The 14,328-nt window shown below is 41.8% G+C and overlaps 1 protein-coding gene across 5 annotated transcripts in view; it reads left to right on the top strand.

Annotated features, from left to right (window-relative positions):
- Positions 1–14,328, top strand: part of SMC5 (structural maintenance of chromosomes 5) — a 281,105-nt gene that overhangs the window by 131,243 nt on the left and 135,534 nt on the right. For all 5 annotated transcript variants that reach the window (XR_011713331.1, XM_071666709.1, XM_071666711.1 and 2 more), the window contains one exon: positions 2,301–2,487. Coding sequence is in view for 4 of the 5 variants with exons in the window: in XM_071666709.1 (XP_071522810.1) it covers positions 2,301–2,487 (187 nt within the window). In the remaining variant the exon portion in view is untranslated. The remainder of the gene's footprint in view (positions 1–2,300; positions 2,488–14,328) is intronic.

Below are 14,328 nucleotides of genomic sequence, written 5' to 3'. Positions count from 1 at the left end.
AACCCTTCCATTTGTCCTGGTAATCATATTTTCTTGTATTTTGAAAAGTTTGTGCCTTACCTTATTGAACTTGTTTGGAATTTTGAACACTTGGATTAAGCTGCTGTGAAGTGTATGTTTTTTTTAAGGGAGAGGAGTTCCAGTTGTTTTAGCCTCTCTTTGTAAGCCAAATTTCAAAGGAATGGGATCAGTTTTCTTGCGTGTCTTTGTACTTGCTCTAATTTTTCGTCATCTTTTTTATAGTTTGGTGACCAAAATAAGACCGCATATTTATGATGTGGCCTTATTAAAGAATTATAAAGTATGAGAATTGTTTCTGGTGTCTTGTAATCTATATTCGTGGCTATGAAACTTAACATTTGGTCGCTTTTTTTTACTTACTGTTTGAGAGAGCAGAGGAATGTGTTGGAGTGGTTTAGGCATGTACAAAGGGTGAGTAAGGAAATGTTGACAGGGAAGATATGCATATCAGAAATGAAGGGAACAAAGGGAGTCAGGAGATTGAGTTGAAGATAGGGAGATAGAGTGAAGGAAATTTTGAATGAATGGGGCTTGACAATGCAAGAGGGTGAGGAGCATGCATGGAATGGAGTGAGTTGAAGTGATATGGTGTTCCGGGGTTGATATGCCATCAGTGGACTGAACCAGGGCTTGTGAAATATCCAGGGTGGGCCATGGAAGGGTCTGTAGGGCCTGGATGTGGTTGGTGAGTTGCGATTGTGTTGCATTGCACGTGACAGCTTGTGTGTAGATATGAGCAGATGTGGCTTTTCTTTGTGTGTTTTCTGGCACTAACATGCTAACTTGGAAACAGCAATCAAGTATGAAATTTTGAAATTGAATTTATATAGGGGAGAAAGAATACTTTTCATGCATTCCCTGGTGACTAAAAGGGGAGGGAGCATGGTTCTGGGAATCCTCCTTTCCCATTTTTTTAATTTTCCGAAAGAGGGAACTGAGAAGGGAGCCAAGTGAGGATATTCTCTTAAAGGCTCAGTCCTCAGTTCTTAACGTTACCTCGCTTATGTGGGAGATGGTAAATATGTATGAAAAAAAAACATATGACACATGACAGTGAAAGAATGGATATGAGCCTTTCTTCCTGTTCCTGGTGCTACTTCACTAATGCGGGAAATAGCACTCGAGCATGAAAAACTCTATAGTTGTTTGGGGAGTGGTGGCCAAAAATAGATTAAGAATGGCTGTTTGTTTACGTTGACCTTTTATCTTTCATTTTTATGCAAAAAAAAAACTATAGCCCTCTATCACAGCCAAGCCCTGCAAACCATTCTATGATATCTCCTGATTATTTCATGTTCCTTTGTTCAGCTGATAAATAGCACATCCACCTCCGTATACCACGTCACTGGAATTCTGTCTAATCCATTCATAACTCATTACCTCTCTCTCCATTCTTCCATCTCCCAATGGGACTTTCCCTCCACCTTGCTGCTACCACTGCTGACATAAAATCCTCTTAGTCTCTCTTCACTCATCTTCTCCTTATAGCCAAACTTTTTCAGCACACCCTGTTGAGCTCTTTCATTCATACCTGCCAACTACTACATCTCTCTCTTTCACTGCTACATGATCAGATTTCCTCATACTGCATATTGTCCTCAGTATTTCATTTCAAAGACATCCTTTCAGAGAAAGAAGAGACGAGGTAACACCCTTCAAATTTTTATATCAGTCAGCCAATATTGACTGTGAGCAGATGTTCAAGAGATGCAGCACCAGGGACCCTGACAAAAAGCTAATTAAAAGGGACACTTAAGAAGTACTGGTTAGTGTTTGGGCAGTAAATGGTCGCAGTAAACTGACTAATAAGATGATGAGTTCTGGCAATTTACAAAAGTTAACGAGGTCACTTGAGTACATAAAAAGTTTAGGAGACAGGGCCCCACAAGTGTAGAAAACTCTTCTGTATTTAACAAATAGGTAATTGCTAATAAGAAATTTCATCCACCCTCTTCCAGTCTTTTGCATTTATGGCAGAATATTCACTCTCATACAACACCTACTTTTTTTTTGTGCTTGTTCACTGTTTCCAGTGATTGCAAGCTACTACCAGGAACGTACTATGAAAGGCCTCATTCACTCACATCCACTCTTTAGCTGTCATGTATATTACACCAAAACTAGAGACCCCTCTCCATAACCATCCACATTTATGACATTATTTTCTGTGTACATATTATCAGTTTGTACGTTAACATTGCTTGGTTTTGCTAAAATGCTGGATTTAGACTTTTTGTAAAATTGCTGTTTATTGTCTTTGCTGGACTGATGGAAAAAAGAGGAGACACAACTTTGTTGAGCAGCTTCAGTCACGTTATGAGCAGCTTGAAGAGTCTGTACAGGATGCTCAGAGGGAATATGCTGCAAAAAAAGAAGAAGAAGAACAGCGTGAGCGGGAGCTGGTTGACTTCAACAGGCAGCTTGATGTTCTCAGTGGGCAGCTGCAAAACCTTCCAGAGTTGAATGGTTAGTTTTTTTCATTATTTTTTAATGTCCCTCATAACTAACCATGTATTAGTTTCTTTATAAACGTATAACGTCTTTCACAGGATGATGGCTAGTGGTATGGTATATCTTTATCACTTAATTGTCTGTTTATCTATATCTCTGATGCATGTACCCACTGGAAAACTCCCATCAAGGGGATGGTTCCAAAAAATGAGTCTCTGCTTATCCTTGTCCTTATGTGCCTCCTTCGCGTACACCATTCCACTTAACAGCTTCCTTTTTTCTCCCTTCCTGTGTGTTTGGTTTGAACTAATATATTAATTGCTGAATTTTTACTGTTCACCATGTACTTGCACTTCGTATTTGAGTTCATTGCTCAGTTTGTTGTATTTTCGTGGTTCGCAGAGTACGGGAGACCCTTGATTTAGTGGACTTATAGGGGGTGTCCTCTTATGCCAAAAGTCCGTTAAATTGAATGTAATCTATGGGTCATTTTTTAATACAATATACAGTAATACAGTATACAATTGACATGCGTTCTTTTAACTCCAATATTGCTGGCTGCTATTTTGAATTGGAAGGATTGCAAATCTACATAATAAATAAAGTCACAATCTTTGTATACAACCTGACCACGTGATAGCTTGAGGCAGACTGAGACCAAAATAAAGCAATATGAAATACATGTGTTGTGGCATTTGAGATTTTTTTTGATTTTCAATTTTTTTTTGTTATTATTGATCAGTGTATTATTATTTGCCCAGTCCTTTAAATCCAAAATCAGCTATTTTGTGGTCCATGAAATTGAGGGTTTACTGTAAGGTTATTTTCAAAACGGCACTAGATGTAGGAAGTGAAGTGCTTTAGATACATAGGAGAGGACAAGATGAGAAATGGAACCATGGAAGTGTAAGTGAGTCATAGGGTAGGTAAGGGGGCAAAGAATTTAGGAGCATTTAGGAATATGTGTATAGAGAGGTTGTTATCTGGGAGGGCAAAGGTTGATGTTTGAAGATATTATAGTCCCAACAGTGTTATATGGATGTGACACATGGGGTGTATATGAGGATGTGCTGGGAAGGATGGAGATGGTGGAAATGAAGTGTTTGAGGTTAGTGTGTGATGTGAGGTGCTCTAGTTGATTAATAAAAGGGAGAGAGGTGTGGTAGTAAAGATAAGTATGGTTGAGAGAGCTGGAGAGGGTGTGCTGAAATGGTTTTGCCAGTTTGGACATATTAGAATAAGTGATGTCATTTATCCATTAAAAATGAAAATGTTTAATTTGACATATCTACTCCTTTTCTGTTATGAAAAAACCTTGAACTTTCCACATATGGCACTAAAAAGCCATGAACATAAATAGGTAGGTGAGAAATATAGATTTTCTTTTAGATATGAAAAATATTAAAACAATTATCTACCTTTTTAATAGACATATACATAATAGACATATACATATATACACATGTACACATATTCATACTTGTTTGCCTTCATCCATTTCTGTCGTTACCTCACCCCATGGGAAATAGCAACATTACCTCCTGCATCAGCGAGGTAGTGGCAGGAAAACAGACAAAAAGGCCACATTCATTCATACTGCACTCTCTACCTGTCATGTGTGATGCACTGAAACCACAGCTCCATGTTGACATTCAAGCCCCACAGGCTTTTCCATGGTTTATCCCAGAAGCTTCACATGCCGTGGTTCAGTCCATTGACAGCATTAACCCCAGTGTACCACATCATTCCCGTTCACTCTATTCCTTGCATGCCTCTCACCCTCCTGCATGTTCAGGCCCTGATTGCTCAAAATCTTTCTCACTCCATCTTTCCACCTCCAATTTGGTCTTCTGCTTCTCTTTGTTCCTTCCATCTCTTACACATATGTCCTATTTGTCAATCTTTCCTTACTCATTCTCTTCATATGTCCAAACCATTTCAACACACCCTCTTTTGTTTTCTCAACTGCACTCTCTTTATTTCCACACATCTCTATTACCCTTTCATTACTTACTCGATCAAACCACCTCATATTGTCCTCAAACATTTCATTTCCAGCACCTCCATCCTCCTCCGTACAACCCTATCTGTAGCCCATGCCTCACGACCATATAACATTGTTGACACTACTATTCCTTCAAACATCCATTTTTGCTCTCTAAGATAACGTTTTTTCTTTTCACACATTCTTCATCCCTCTCAGGACCTTTGCCCCCTCCCCCAGCCTGTGACTCACTTCTGCTTCCATGGTTCCATCCGTTGCTAAGTCTACTCCCAGATATCTAAAACACTTCACTTCCTCCAATTTTTCCCCATTCAAACTTACATCCCAGTTGACTTGTCCCTCAACCCTTCTGAACCTAATAACTATGCTCTTATTGAAATTTGCTCTTAACTTTATCCTTTCATGCACTTTTCCAAACTTAGTCACCAACTTTTGCAGTTTCTTACACAAATCAGCCACTAGAGCTGTATCATCAGGAACAACAACTGACACTTCCCAGGCCCTTTCATCCCCAACAGACTGTTTACATGCCCCTCTCTCCAAAACTTGTGCAATTACCTCCCTAATCACCCCATCCATAAACGAATTAAACAACCATTGGGACATCACACACCCTTGCCCCAGACCACATTCACTGGGAACCAATCACTCTCTTCTCTTCCTTCTTGTACACATGCCTCACTGCCTCGGTAAAAACTTTTCACTGCTTTTAGCAACTTACCTCCCACACTATATACTCTTAAAGCCTTCTACAAAGTATTTCTATCAACCCTATCATATGCCCTCTCCAGATCCATAAATGCTACATACAAATCCATCTGTTTTTCTAGGTATTTCTTGCATATATTCTTCAAAGCAAACATCTGATCCACACATCCTCTACCACTTCTGAAACCACACTGCTCTTCCTCAATATGATGCTCTGTACATGCCTTCACCCTCTCAATAAATACTCTCCCAGATAATTTCCCAGGAATACTCAACTGACTTACGTCTGTAGTTTTAACACTCTTTATCCCCTTTGCCTTTGTACCGTGGCACTATGCATGCATTCTACCAATCCTCAGGCACTTCACCATGGTCTATACATACATTGAATATCCTTACCAACCAATCAGCAACACAGTTAGCCCCCTATTTAATGAATTCCACTGCAATACCATCCAAACTCACTGCCTTGACGGATTTCATCTCCCACAAAGCTTTCACTGCCTCATCTTTCTTAGCCAAACCATTCTCCCTGACCCTCTCACTTCATGCACCACCCCAATCAAAACACCCTATATCTGCCACTCTGGCATCAAACACATTCAGTAAACCTTCAAAGTACTCACTTGATCTCCTTCTCACTTTATCACTTTCTGTTATTACTGCCCCACTTGACCCATTCACCAATGTTCCCATTTGTTCTTTTATGCATTTTATTTACCTCCTTCCAAAACATCTTTTTATTCTCCCTAAAATTTAATGATACTTTCTCACCCTAACTTTCATTTGCCTCTTTTTCAACCCTTACACCTTTCCCTTGATCTCCTGCTCCTTTCTTTTATACATCTTCCAGTCATTTTCACTACTTCCCTACAAGTATCATCCAAATACCTCTCTTTTCTCTTTCACTGACAACTTTACTTCATCCCACCTCTCGTTACCATTTCTAATCTGCCCGCATCTCACTTTTCTCATGTCACATGCATCCTCTGTGCAAGCCATCACTGCTTCCCTAAATACATTCCTTTCCTCACTCACTCCCCTGATGTCATTTGCTCTTACCTTTTGCCATTCTACACTCAATCTTTCCTGGTACTTCCTTACACAAGTCTCCATTCCAAGCTCGCTTACTCTCACACTCTCTTCTCCCCAACATTCTCTTTTCTTTTCTGAAAACCTCTACAAATCTTCACCTTCACCTCCACAAGATAGTGATCAGACATCCCTCCAGCTGCCCCTATCAGCACATTTACATCCAAAAGACTCTCTTTTACATGCCTGTCAGTTAATACATAATCTAATAATGCCCTTTGATTGTCTCCTACTCACTTATGCATATTTATGTATCTCTTTTTAAACTAGGTATTCCCAATCACCGTTCTTTTTCAGCACACAAATCCACAAGCTCTTCACCCTTTCCATTTACAACACTGAACACCCCATGTACACCAATTTTACATTCGACTGCCACATTACTCACATTTGCATTTAAATCACCCTACTCTCTTCGTCCACTTTCAGTTTTACCCACCTTACTCTAAAATTCACTTTCTTCTACTGTATCACATACTCCCACAACCCCTACTTCAGGAGTAGTGCTGCTCTTTCCTTAGTTATTGTCATCTCACCAACCCCAGACTTTACTTCCAAGACTCCCAAACCACTCTTCCCCTTTACCCCTTGAGCTTCGTTTCACTCAAAGCCAAAACATCCAGGTTCCTTTCCTCAAACACGCTACCTATCTCTCCTTCTCATCTTGGTTACATCCACACACATTCAGACACCACAATCTGAGCCTTCAAGGAGGATGAGCACTCCCCGCTTGACTCCTTCTTCCATTTCCCTTTTTAGAAATTGAAATACAAGGAGGGGAGGGTTTCCAGCTCTCCGCTTCCACCCCCTCTAGTCACCTTCTACAACACATAGGAAATTATTTATTTTTATTATTATACTTTGTCACTGTCTCCCGCGTTTGCGAGGTAGCGCAAGGAAACAGACGAAAGAAATGCCCCCCCCCCATACACATGTATATACATACGTCCACACATGCAAATATACATACCTACACAGCTTTCCATGGTTTACCCCAGACGCTTCACATGCCTTGATTCAATCCACTGACAACACGTCAATCCCGGTATACCACATCGCTCCAATTCACTCTATTCCTTGCCCTCCTTTCACCCTCCTGCATGTTCAGGCCCCGATCACACAAAATCTTTTTCACTCCATCTTTCCACCTCCAATTTGGTCTCCCTCTTCTCCTTGTTCCCTCCACCTCCGACACATATATCCTCTTGGTCAATCTTTCCTCACTCATTCTCTCCATGTGCCCAAACCACTTCAAAACACCCTCTTCTGCTCTCTCAACCACGCTCTTTTTATTTCCACACATCTCTCTTACACTTACGTTACTCACTCGATCAAACCACCTCACACCACACATTGTCCTCAAACATCTCATTTCCAGCACATCCATCCTCCTGCGCACAACTCTATCCATAGCCCACGCCTCGCAACCATACAACATTGTTGGAACCACTATTCCTTCAAACATACCCATTTTTGCTTTCCGAGATAATGTTCTCGACTTCCACACATTCTTCAAGGCCCCCAGAATTTTCGCCCCCTCCCCCACCCTATGATCCACTTCCGCTTCCATGGTTCCATCCGCTGCCAGATCCACTCCCAGATATCTAAAACACTTCACTTCCTCCAGTTTTTCTCCATTCAAACTCACCTCCCAATTTACTTGACCCTCAACCCTACTGTACCTAATAACCTTGCTCTTATTCACATTTACTCGTAACTTTCTTCTTCCACACACTTTACCAAACTCAGTCACCAGCTTCTGCAGTTTCTCACATGAATCAGCCACCAGCGCTGTATCATCAGCGAACAACAACTGACTCACTTCCCAAGCTCTCTCATCCCCAACAGACTTCATACTTGCCCCTCTTTCCAAAACTCTTGCATTTACCTCCCTAACAACCCCATCCATAAACAAATTAAACAACCATGGAGACATCACACACCCCTGCCGCAAACCTACATTCACTGAGAACCAATCACTTTCCTCTCTTCCTACACGTACACATGCCTTACATCCTCGATAAAAACTTTTCACTGCTTCTAACAACTTGCCTCCCACACCATATATTCTTAATACCTTCCACAGAGCATCACTATCAACTCTATCATATGCCTTCTCCAGATCCATAAATGCTACATACAAATCCATTTGTTTTTCTAAGTATTTCTCACATACATTCTTCAAAGCAAACACCTAATCCACACATCCTCTACCACTTCTGAAACCACACTGCTCTTCCCCAATCTGATGCTCTGTACATGCCTTCACCCTCTCAATCAATAAACTCCCATATCACACATTTGTGTGATATGAAAAAAAGATTTCATGTGATGATGATACCAAGTACCTATATACGTATTCCTAACTTAACATTTATGCAATATAAAAGAAAGACTTCATGTTATGATGACATCAAGTACATATATAAGTATTCCTAACTTAACATTTGTTTAATACGAAAGGAAGATTCATGTTATGATAATACCAAGTAACTGTACAAGGGAAGAAAGGATACTTCCCACGTATTTCCTATTTGGATGGTATTGCAGTGGAATTTATTAAAAAAGGGGGTGACTGTATTGTTGACTGGTTGGTAAGGTTATTTAATGTATGTATGACTCATGGTGAGGTGCCTGAGGATTGGCGGAATGCGTGCATAGTGCCATTGTACAAAGGCAAAGGGGATAAGAGTGAGTGCTCAAATTACAGAGGTATAAGTTTGTTGAGTATTCCTGGTAAATTATATGGGAGGGTATTGATTGAGAGGGTGAGGGCATGTACAGAGCATCAGATTGGGGAAGAGCAGTGTGGTTTCAGAAGTGGTAGAGGATGTGTGGATCAGGTGTTTGCTTTGAAAAATGTGTGTGAGAAATACTTAGAAAAGCAAATAGGTTTGTATGTAGCATTTATGGATCTGGAGAAGGCATATGATAAGAGTTGATAGAGATGCTCTGTGGAAGGGATTAAGAATATATGGTGTGGGAGGCAAGTTGTGAGAAGCAGTGAAAAGTTTTTATCGAGGATGTAAGGCATGTGTACGTGTAGGAAGAGAGAAAAGTTATTGGTTATCAGTGAATGTAGGTTTGCGGCAGGGGTGTGTGATGTCTCCATGGTTTTTTAATTTGTTTATGGATGGGGTTGTTAGGGAGGTGAGTGCAAGAGTTTTGGAAAGAGGGGCAAGTATGTTGTCTGTTGTGGATGAGAGAGCTTGGGAATTGAGTCAGTTGTTGTTTGTTGATGATACAGCGCTGGTGGCTGATTCATGTGAGAAACTGCAGAAGCTGGTGACTGAGTTTGGTAAAGTGAGTGAAAGAAGAAAGCTGAGAGTAAATGTGAATAAGAGCAAGGTTATTAGGTACAGTAGGGCTGAAGGACAAGTCAATTGGGAGATAAGTCTGAGTGGAGAAAAACTGGTGGAAGTGAAGTGTTTTAGATATCTGGGAGTGGATTTGGCAGCGGATGGAACCATGGAAGCGGAAGTGAATCATAGGATTGGGGAGGTTGCGAAAGTTCTGGGAGTATTGAAAAATGTGTGGAGGTCGAGAACGTTATCTTGGAAAGCAAAAATGGGTATGTTTGAAGGAATAGTGGTTCAAACAATGTTATATGGTTGCAAGGCATGGGCTATAGATAGAGTTGGGCAGAGGAGGGTGGATGTGCTGGAAATGAGATGTTTGAGGACAATATGTGGTGTGAGGTGGTTTGATCTAGTAAGTAATGAAAGGGTAAGAGAGATGTGTGGTAATAAAAAGAGTGTGTTTGAGAGAGCAGAAGAGGGTGTTTTGAAATGTTTGGTCACATGGAGAGAATTAGTGAGGAAAGATTGACTAAGAGGATATATGTGTCGGAGGTGGAGGGAACGAGGAGAAGTGGGAGACCAAATTGGAGGTGGAAAGATACAGTGAAAAAGATTTTGAGTGATTGAGGCTTGAATGTGTAGGAGGGTGAAAAGCTTGCAAGGAATAGAGTGAATTGGAACGATGTGGTATACCGGGGTCGACATGCTGTCAATGGATTGAACCAGGGCATGTGAAGCGTATGGGGTAAACCATGAAAAGTTCTGTGGGGCCTGAAGGGAGTGGCTGATTCATGTGAGAAACTGCAGAAGCTGGTGACTGAGTTTGGTGAAGTGTGTGAAAGAAGAAAGTTGAGAGTAAATGTGAATAAGAGCAAGGTTATTAGGTACAGTAGGGTTGAGGGTCAAGTCAATTGGGAGGTAAGTTTGAATGGAGAAAAACTGGAGGAAGTAAAGTGTTTTAGATATCTGGGAGTGGATCTGGCAGTGGATGGAACCATGGAAGCGGAAGTGGATCATAGGGTGGGGGAGGGGGCGAAAATCCTGGGAGCCTTGAAGAATGTGTGGAAGTCGAGAACATTATCTCAGAAAGCAAAAATGGCTATGTTTGAAGGAATAGTGGTTCCAACAATGTTGTATGGTTGCAAGGCGTGGGCTATGGATAGAGTTGTGTGCAGGAGGATGGATGTGCTGGAAATGAGATGTTTGAGGACAATGTGTGGTGTGAGGTGGTTTGATCGAGTAAGTAACGTAAGGGTAAGAGAGATGTGTGGAAATAAAAAGAGCGTGGTTGAGAGAGCAGAAGAGGGTGTTTAGAAATGGTTTGGGCACATGGAGAGAATGAGTGAGGAAAGATTGACCAAGAGGATATATGTGTCGGAGGTGGAGGGAACGAGGAGAAGTGGGAGACCAAATTGGAGGTGGAAAGATGGAGTGAAAAAGATTTTGTGTGATCGGGGCCTGAACATGCAGGAGGGTGAAAGGAGGGCAAGGAATAGAGTGAATTGGATCGATGTGGTATACCGGGGTTGACGTGCTGTCAGTGGATTGAATCAGGGCATGTGAAGCGTCTGGGGTAAACCATGGAAAGCTGTGTAGGTATGTATATTTGCGTGTGAGGACGTATGTATATACATGTGTATGGGGGGTGGGTTGGGCCATTTCTTTCGTCTGTTTCCTTGCGCTACCTCGCAAACGCGGGAGACAACGACAAAGCAAAAATATATATATATATATATATATATTTTTTTTTTTTTTTTTTTTTTTTTTTTTTTTTATACTTTGTCGCTGTCTCCCGCGTTTGCGAGGTAGCGCAAGGAAACAGACGAAAGAAATGGCCCAACCCCCCCCCCCCATACACATGTACATACACACGTCCACACACGCAAATATATATACCTACACAGCTTTCCATGGTTTACCCCAGACGCTTCACATGCCTTGCTTCAATCCACTGACAGCACGTCAACCCCTGTATACCACATGACTCCAATTCACTCTATTTCTTGCCCTCCTTTCACCCTCCTGCATGTTCAGGCCCCGATCACACAAAATCTTTTTCACTCCATCTTTCCACCTCCAATTTGGTCTCCCTCTTCTCCTCGTTCCCTCCACCTCCGACACATATATCCTCTTGGTCAATCTCTCCTCACTCATTCTCTCCATGTGCCCAAACCATTTCAAAACACCCTCTTCTGCTCTCTCAACCACGCTCTTTTTATTTCCACACATCTCTCTTACCCTTACGTTACTTACTCGATCAAACCACCTCACACCACACATTGTCCTCAAACATCTCATTTCCAGCACATCCATCCTCCTGCGCACATCTCTATCCATAGCCCACGCCTCGCAACCATACAGCATTGTTGGAACCACTATTCCCTCAAACATACCCATTTTTGCTTTCCGAGATAATGTTCTCGACTTCCACACATTTTTCAAGGCTCCCAAAATTTTCGCCCCCTCCCCCACCCTATGATCCACTTCCGCTTCCATGGTTCCATCCGCTGACAGATCCACTCCCAGATATCTAAAGCACTTCACTTCCTCCAGTTTTTCTCCATTCAAACTCACCTCCCAATTGACTTGACCCTCACCCCTACTGTACCTAATAACCTTGCTCTTATTCACATTTACTCTCAACTTTCTTCTTCCACACACTTTACCAAACTCAGTCACCAGCTTCTGCAGTTTCTCACATGAATCAGCCACCAGCGCTGTATCATCAGCGAACAACAATTGACTCACTTCCCAAGCTCTCTCATCCCCAACAGACTTCATACTTGCCCCTCTTTCCAGGACTCTTGCATTTACCTCCTTTACAACCCCATCCATAAACAAATTAAACAACCATGGAGACATCACACACCCCTGCCGCAAACCTACATTCACTGAGAACCAATCACTTTCCTCTCTTCCTACACGTACACATGCCTTACATCCTCGATAAAAACTTTTCACTGCTTCTAACAACTTGCCTCCCACACCATATATTCTTAATACCTTCCACAGAGCATCTCTATCAACTCTATCATATATATATATATATATATATATATATTGATTGAGAAGGTGAAGGCATGTACAGAGCATCAGATTGGGGAAGAGCAGTGTGGTTTCAGAAGTGGTAGAGGATGTGTGGATCAGGTGTTTGCTTTGAAGAATATATGTGAGAAATACTTAGAAAAGCAAATGGATTTGTATGTAGCATTTATGGATCTGGAGAAGGCATATGATAGATTTGATAGAGATTCTATGTGGAAGGTATTAAGAATATATGGTGTGGGAGGCAAGTTGTTAGAAGCAGTGAAAAGTTTTTATCGAGGATGTAAGGCATGTGTACGTGTAGGAAGAGAGGAAAGTGATTGGTTCTCAGTGAATGTAGGTTTGTGGCAGGGGTGTGTGATGTCTCCATGGTTGTTTAATTTGTTTAAGGATGGGGTTGTTAGGGAGGTGAATGCAAGAGTTTTGGAAAGAGGGGCAAGTATGAAGTCTGTTGTGGATGAGAGAGCTTGGGAAGTGAGTCAGTTGTTGTTCGCTGATGATACAGCGCTGGTGGCTGATTCATGTGAGAAACTGCAGAAGCTGGTGACTGAGTTTGGTAAAGTGTGTGAAAGAAGAAAGTTAAGAGTAAATGTGAATAAAAGCAAGGTTATTAGGTACAGTAGGGTTGAGGGTCAAGTCAATTGGGAAGTAAGTTTGAATGGAGAAAAACTGGAGGAAGTAAAGTGTTTTAGATATCTGGGAGTGGATCTGGCAGCGGATGGAACCATGGAAGCGGAAGTTGATCATAGGGTGGGGGAGGGGGCGAAAATCCTGGGAGCCTTGAAGAATGTGTGGAAGTCGAGAACATTATCTCGGAAAGCAAATATGGGTATGTTTGAAGGAATAGTGGTTCCAACAATGTTGTATGGTTGCGAGGCGTGGGCTATGGATAGAGTTGTGTGCAGGATGATGGATGTGCTGGAAATGAGATGTTTGAGAACAATGTGTGGTGTGAGGTGGTTTGATCAAGTAAGTAACGTAAGGGTAAGAGAGATGTGTGGAAATAAAAAGAGCGTGGTTGAGAGAGCAGAAGAGGGTGTTTTGAAATGGTTTGGGCACATGGAGAGAATGAGTGAGGAAAGATTGACCAAGAGGATATATGTGTTGTAGGTGGAGGGAACGAGGAGAAGTGGAAGACCAAATTGGAGGTGGAAAGATGGAGTGAAAAAGATTTTGAGTGATCGGGGCCTGAACATGCAGGAGGGTGAAAGGCGTGCAAGGAATAGAGTGAATTGGATCGATGTGGTATACCGGGGTTGACGTGCTGTCATTGGATTGAATCGGGGCATGTGAAGCGTCTGGTGTAAACCATGGAAAGTTGTGTGGGGCCTGGATGTGGAAAGAGAGCTGTGGTTTTGGGCATTATTGCATGACAGCTAGAGACTGAGTGTGAACGAATGGGGCCTTTGTTTTCTTTTCCTCGTGCTACCTCGCACACATGAGGGGGGGAGGGGGATGGTATTCCATGTGTGGCGAGGTGGCGATGGGAATGAATAAAGGCAGACAGTGTGAATTGTGTGCATGGGTATATATGTGTGTGTCTGTGGGTGTATATATATGTATACATTGAGATGTATAGGTATGTATATTTGCATGTGTGGACATGTATGTATATACATTGTGTATGGGGGTGGGTTGGGCCATTTCTTTCGTCTGTTTCCTTGCGCTACCTCGCAAACGTGGGAGACAGCGACATAGCAAAATAAA

This window comes from Panulirus ornatus, chromosome 11 (genome assembly GCF_036320965.1).
Source record: "Panulirus ornatus isolate Po-2019 chromosome 11, ASM3632096v1, whole genome shotgun sequence".
NCBI classification, from domain to species: domain Eukaryota; kingdom Metazoa; phylum Arthropoda; class Malacostraca; order Decapoda; family Palinuridae; genus Panulirus; species Panulirus ornatus.
The sequence above is the reverse complement of the archived record's forward strand: the minus strand, read 5'-3'. Positions and strand labels throughout refer to the sequence as shown.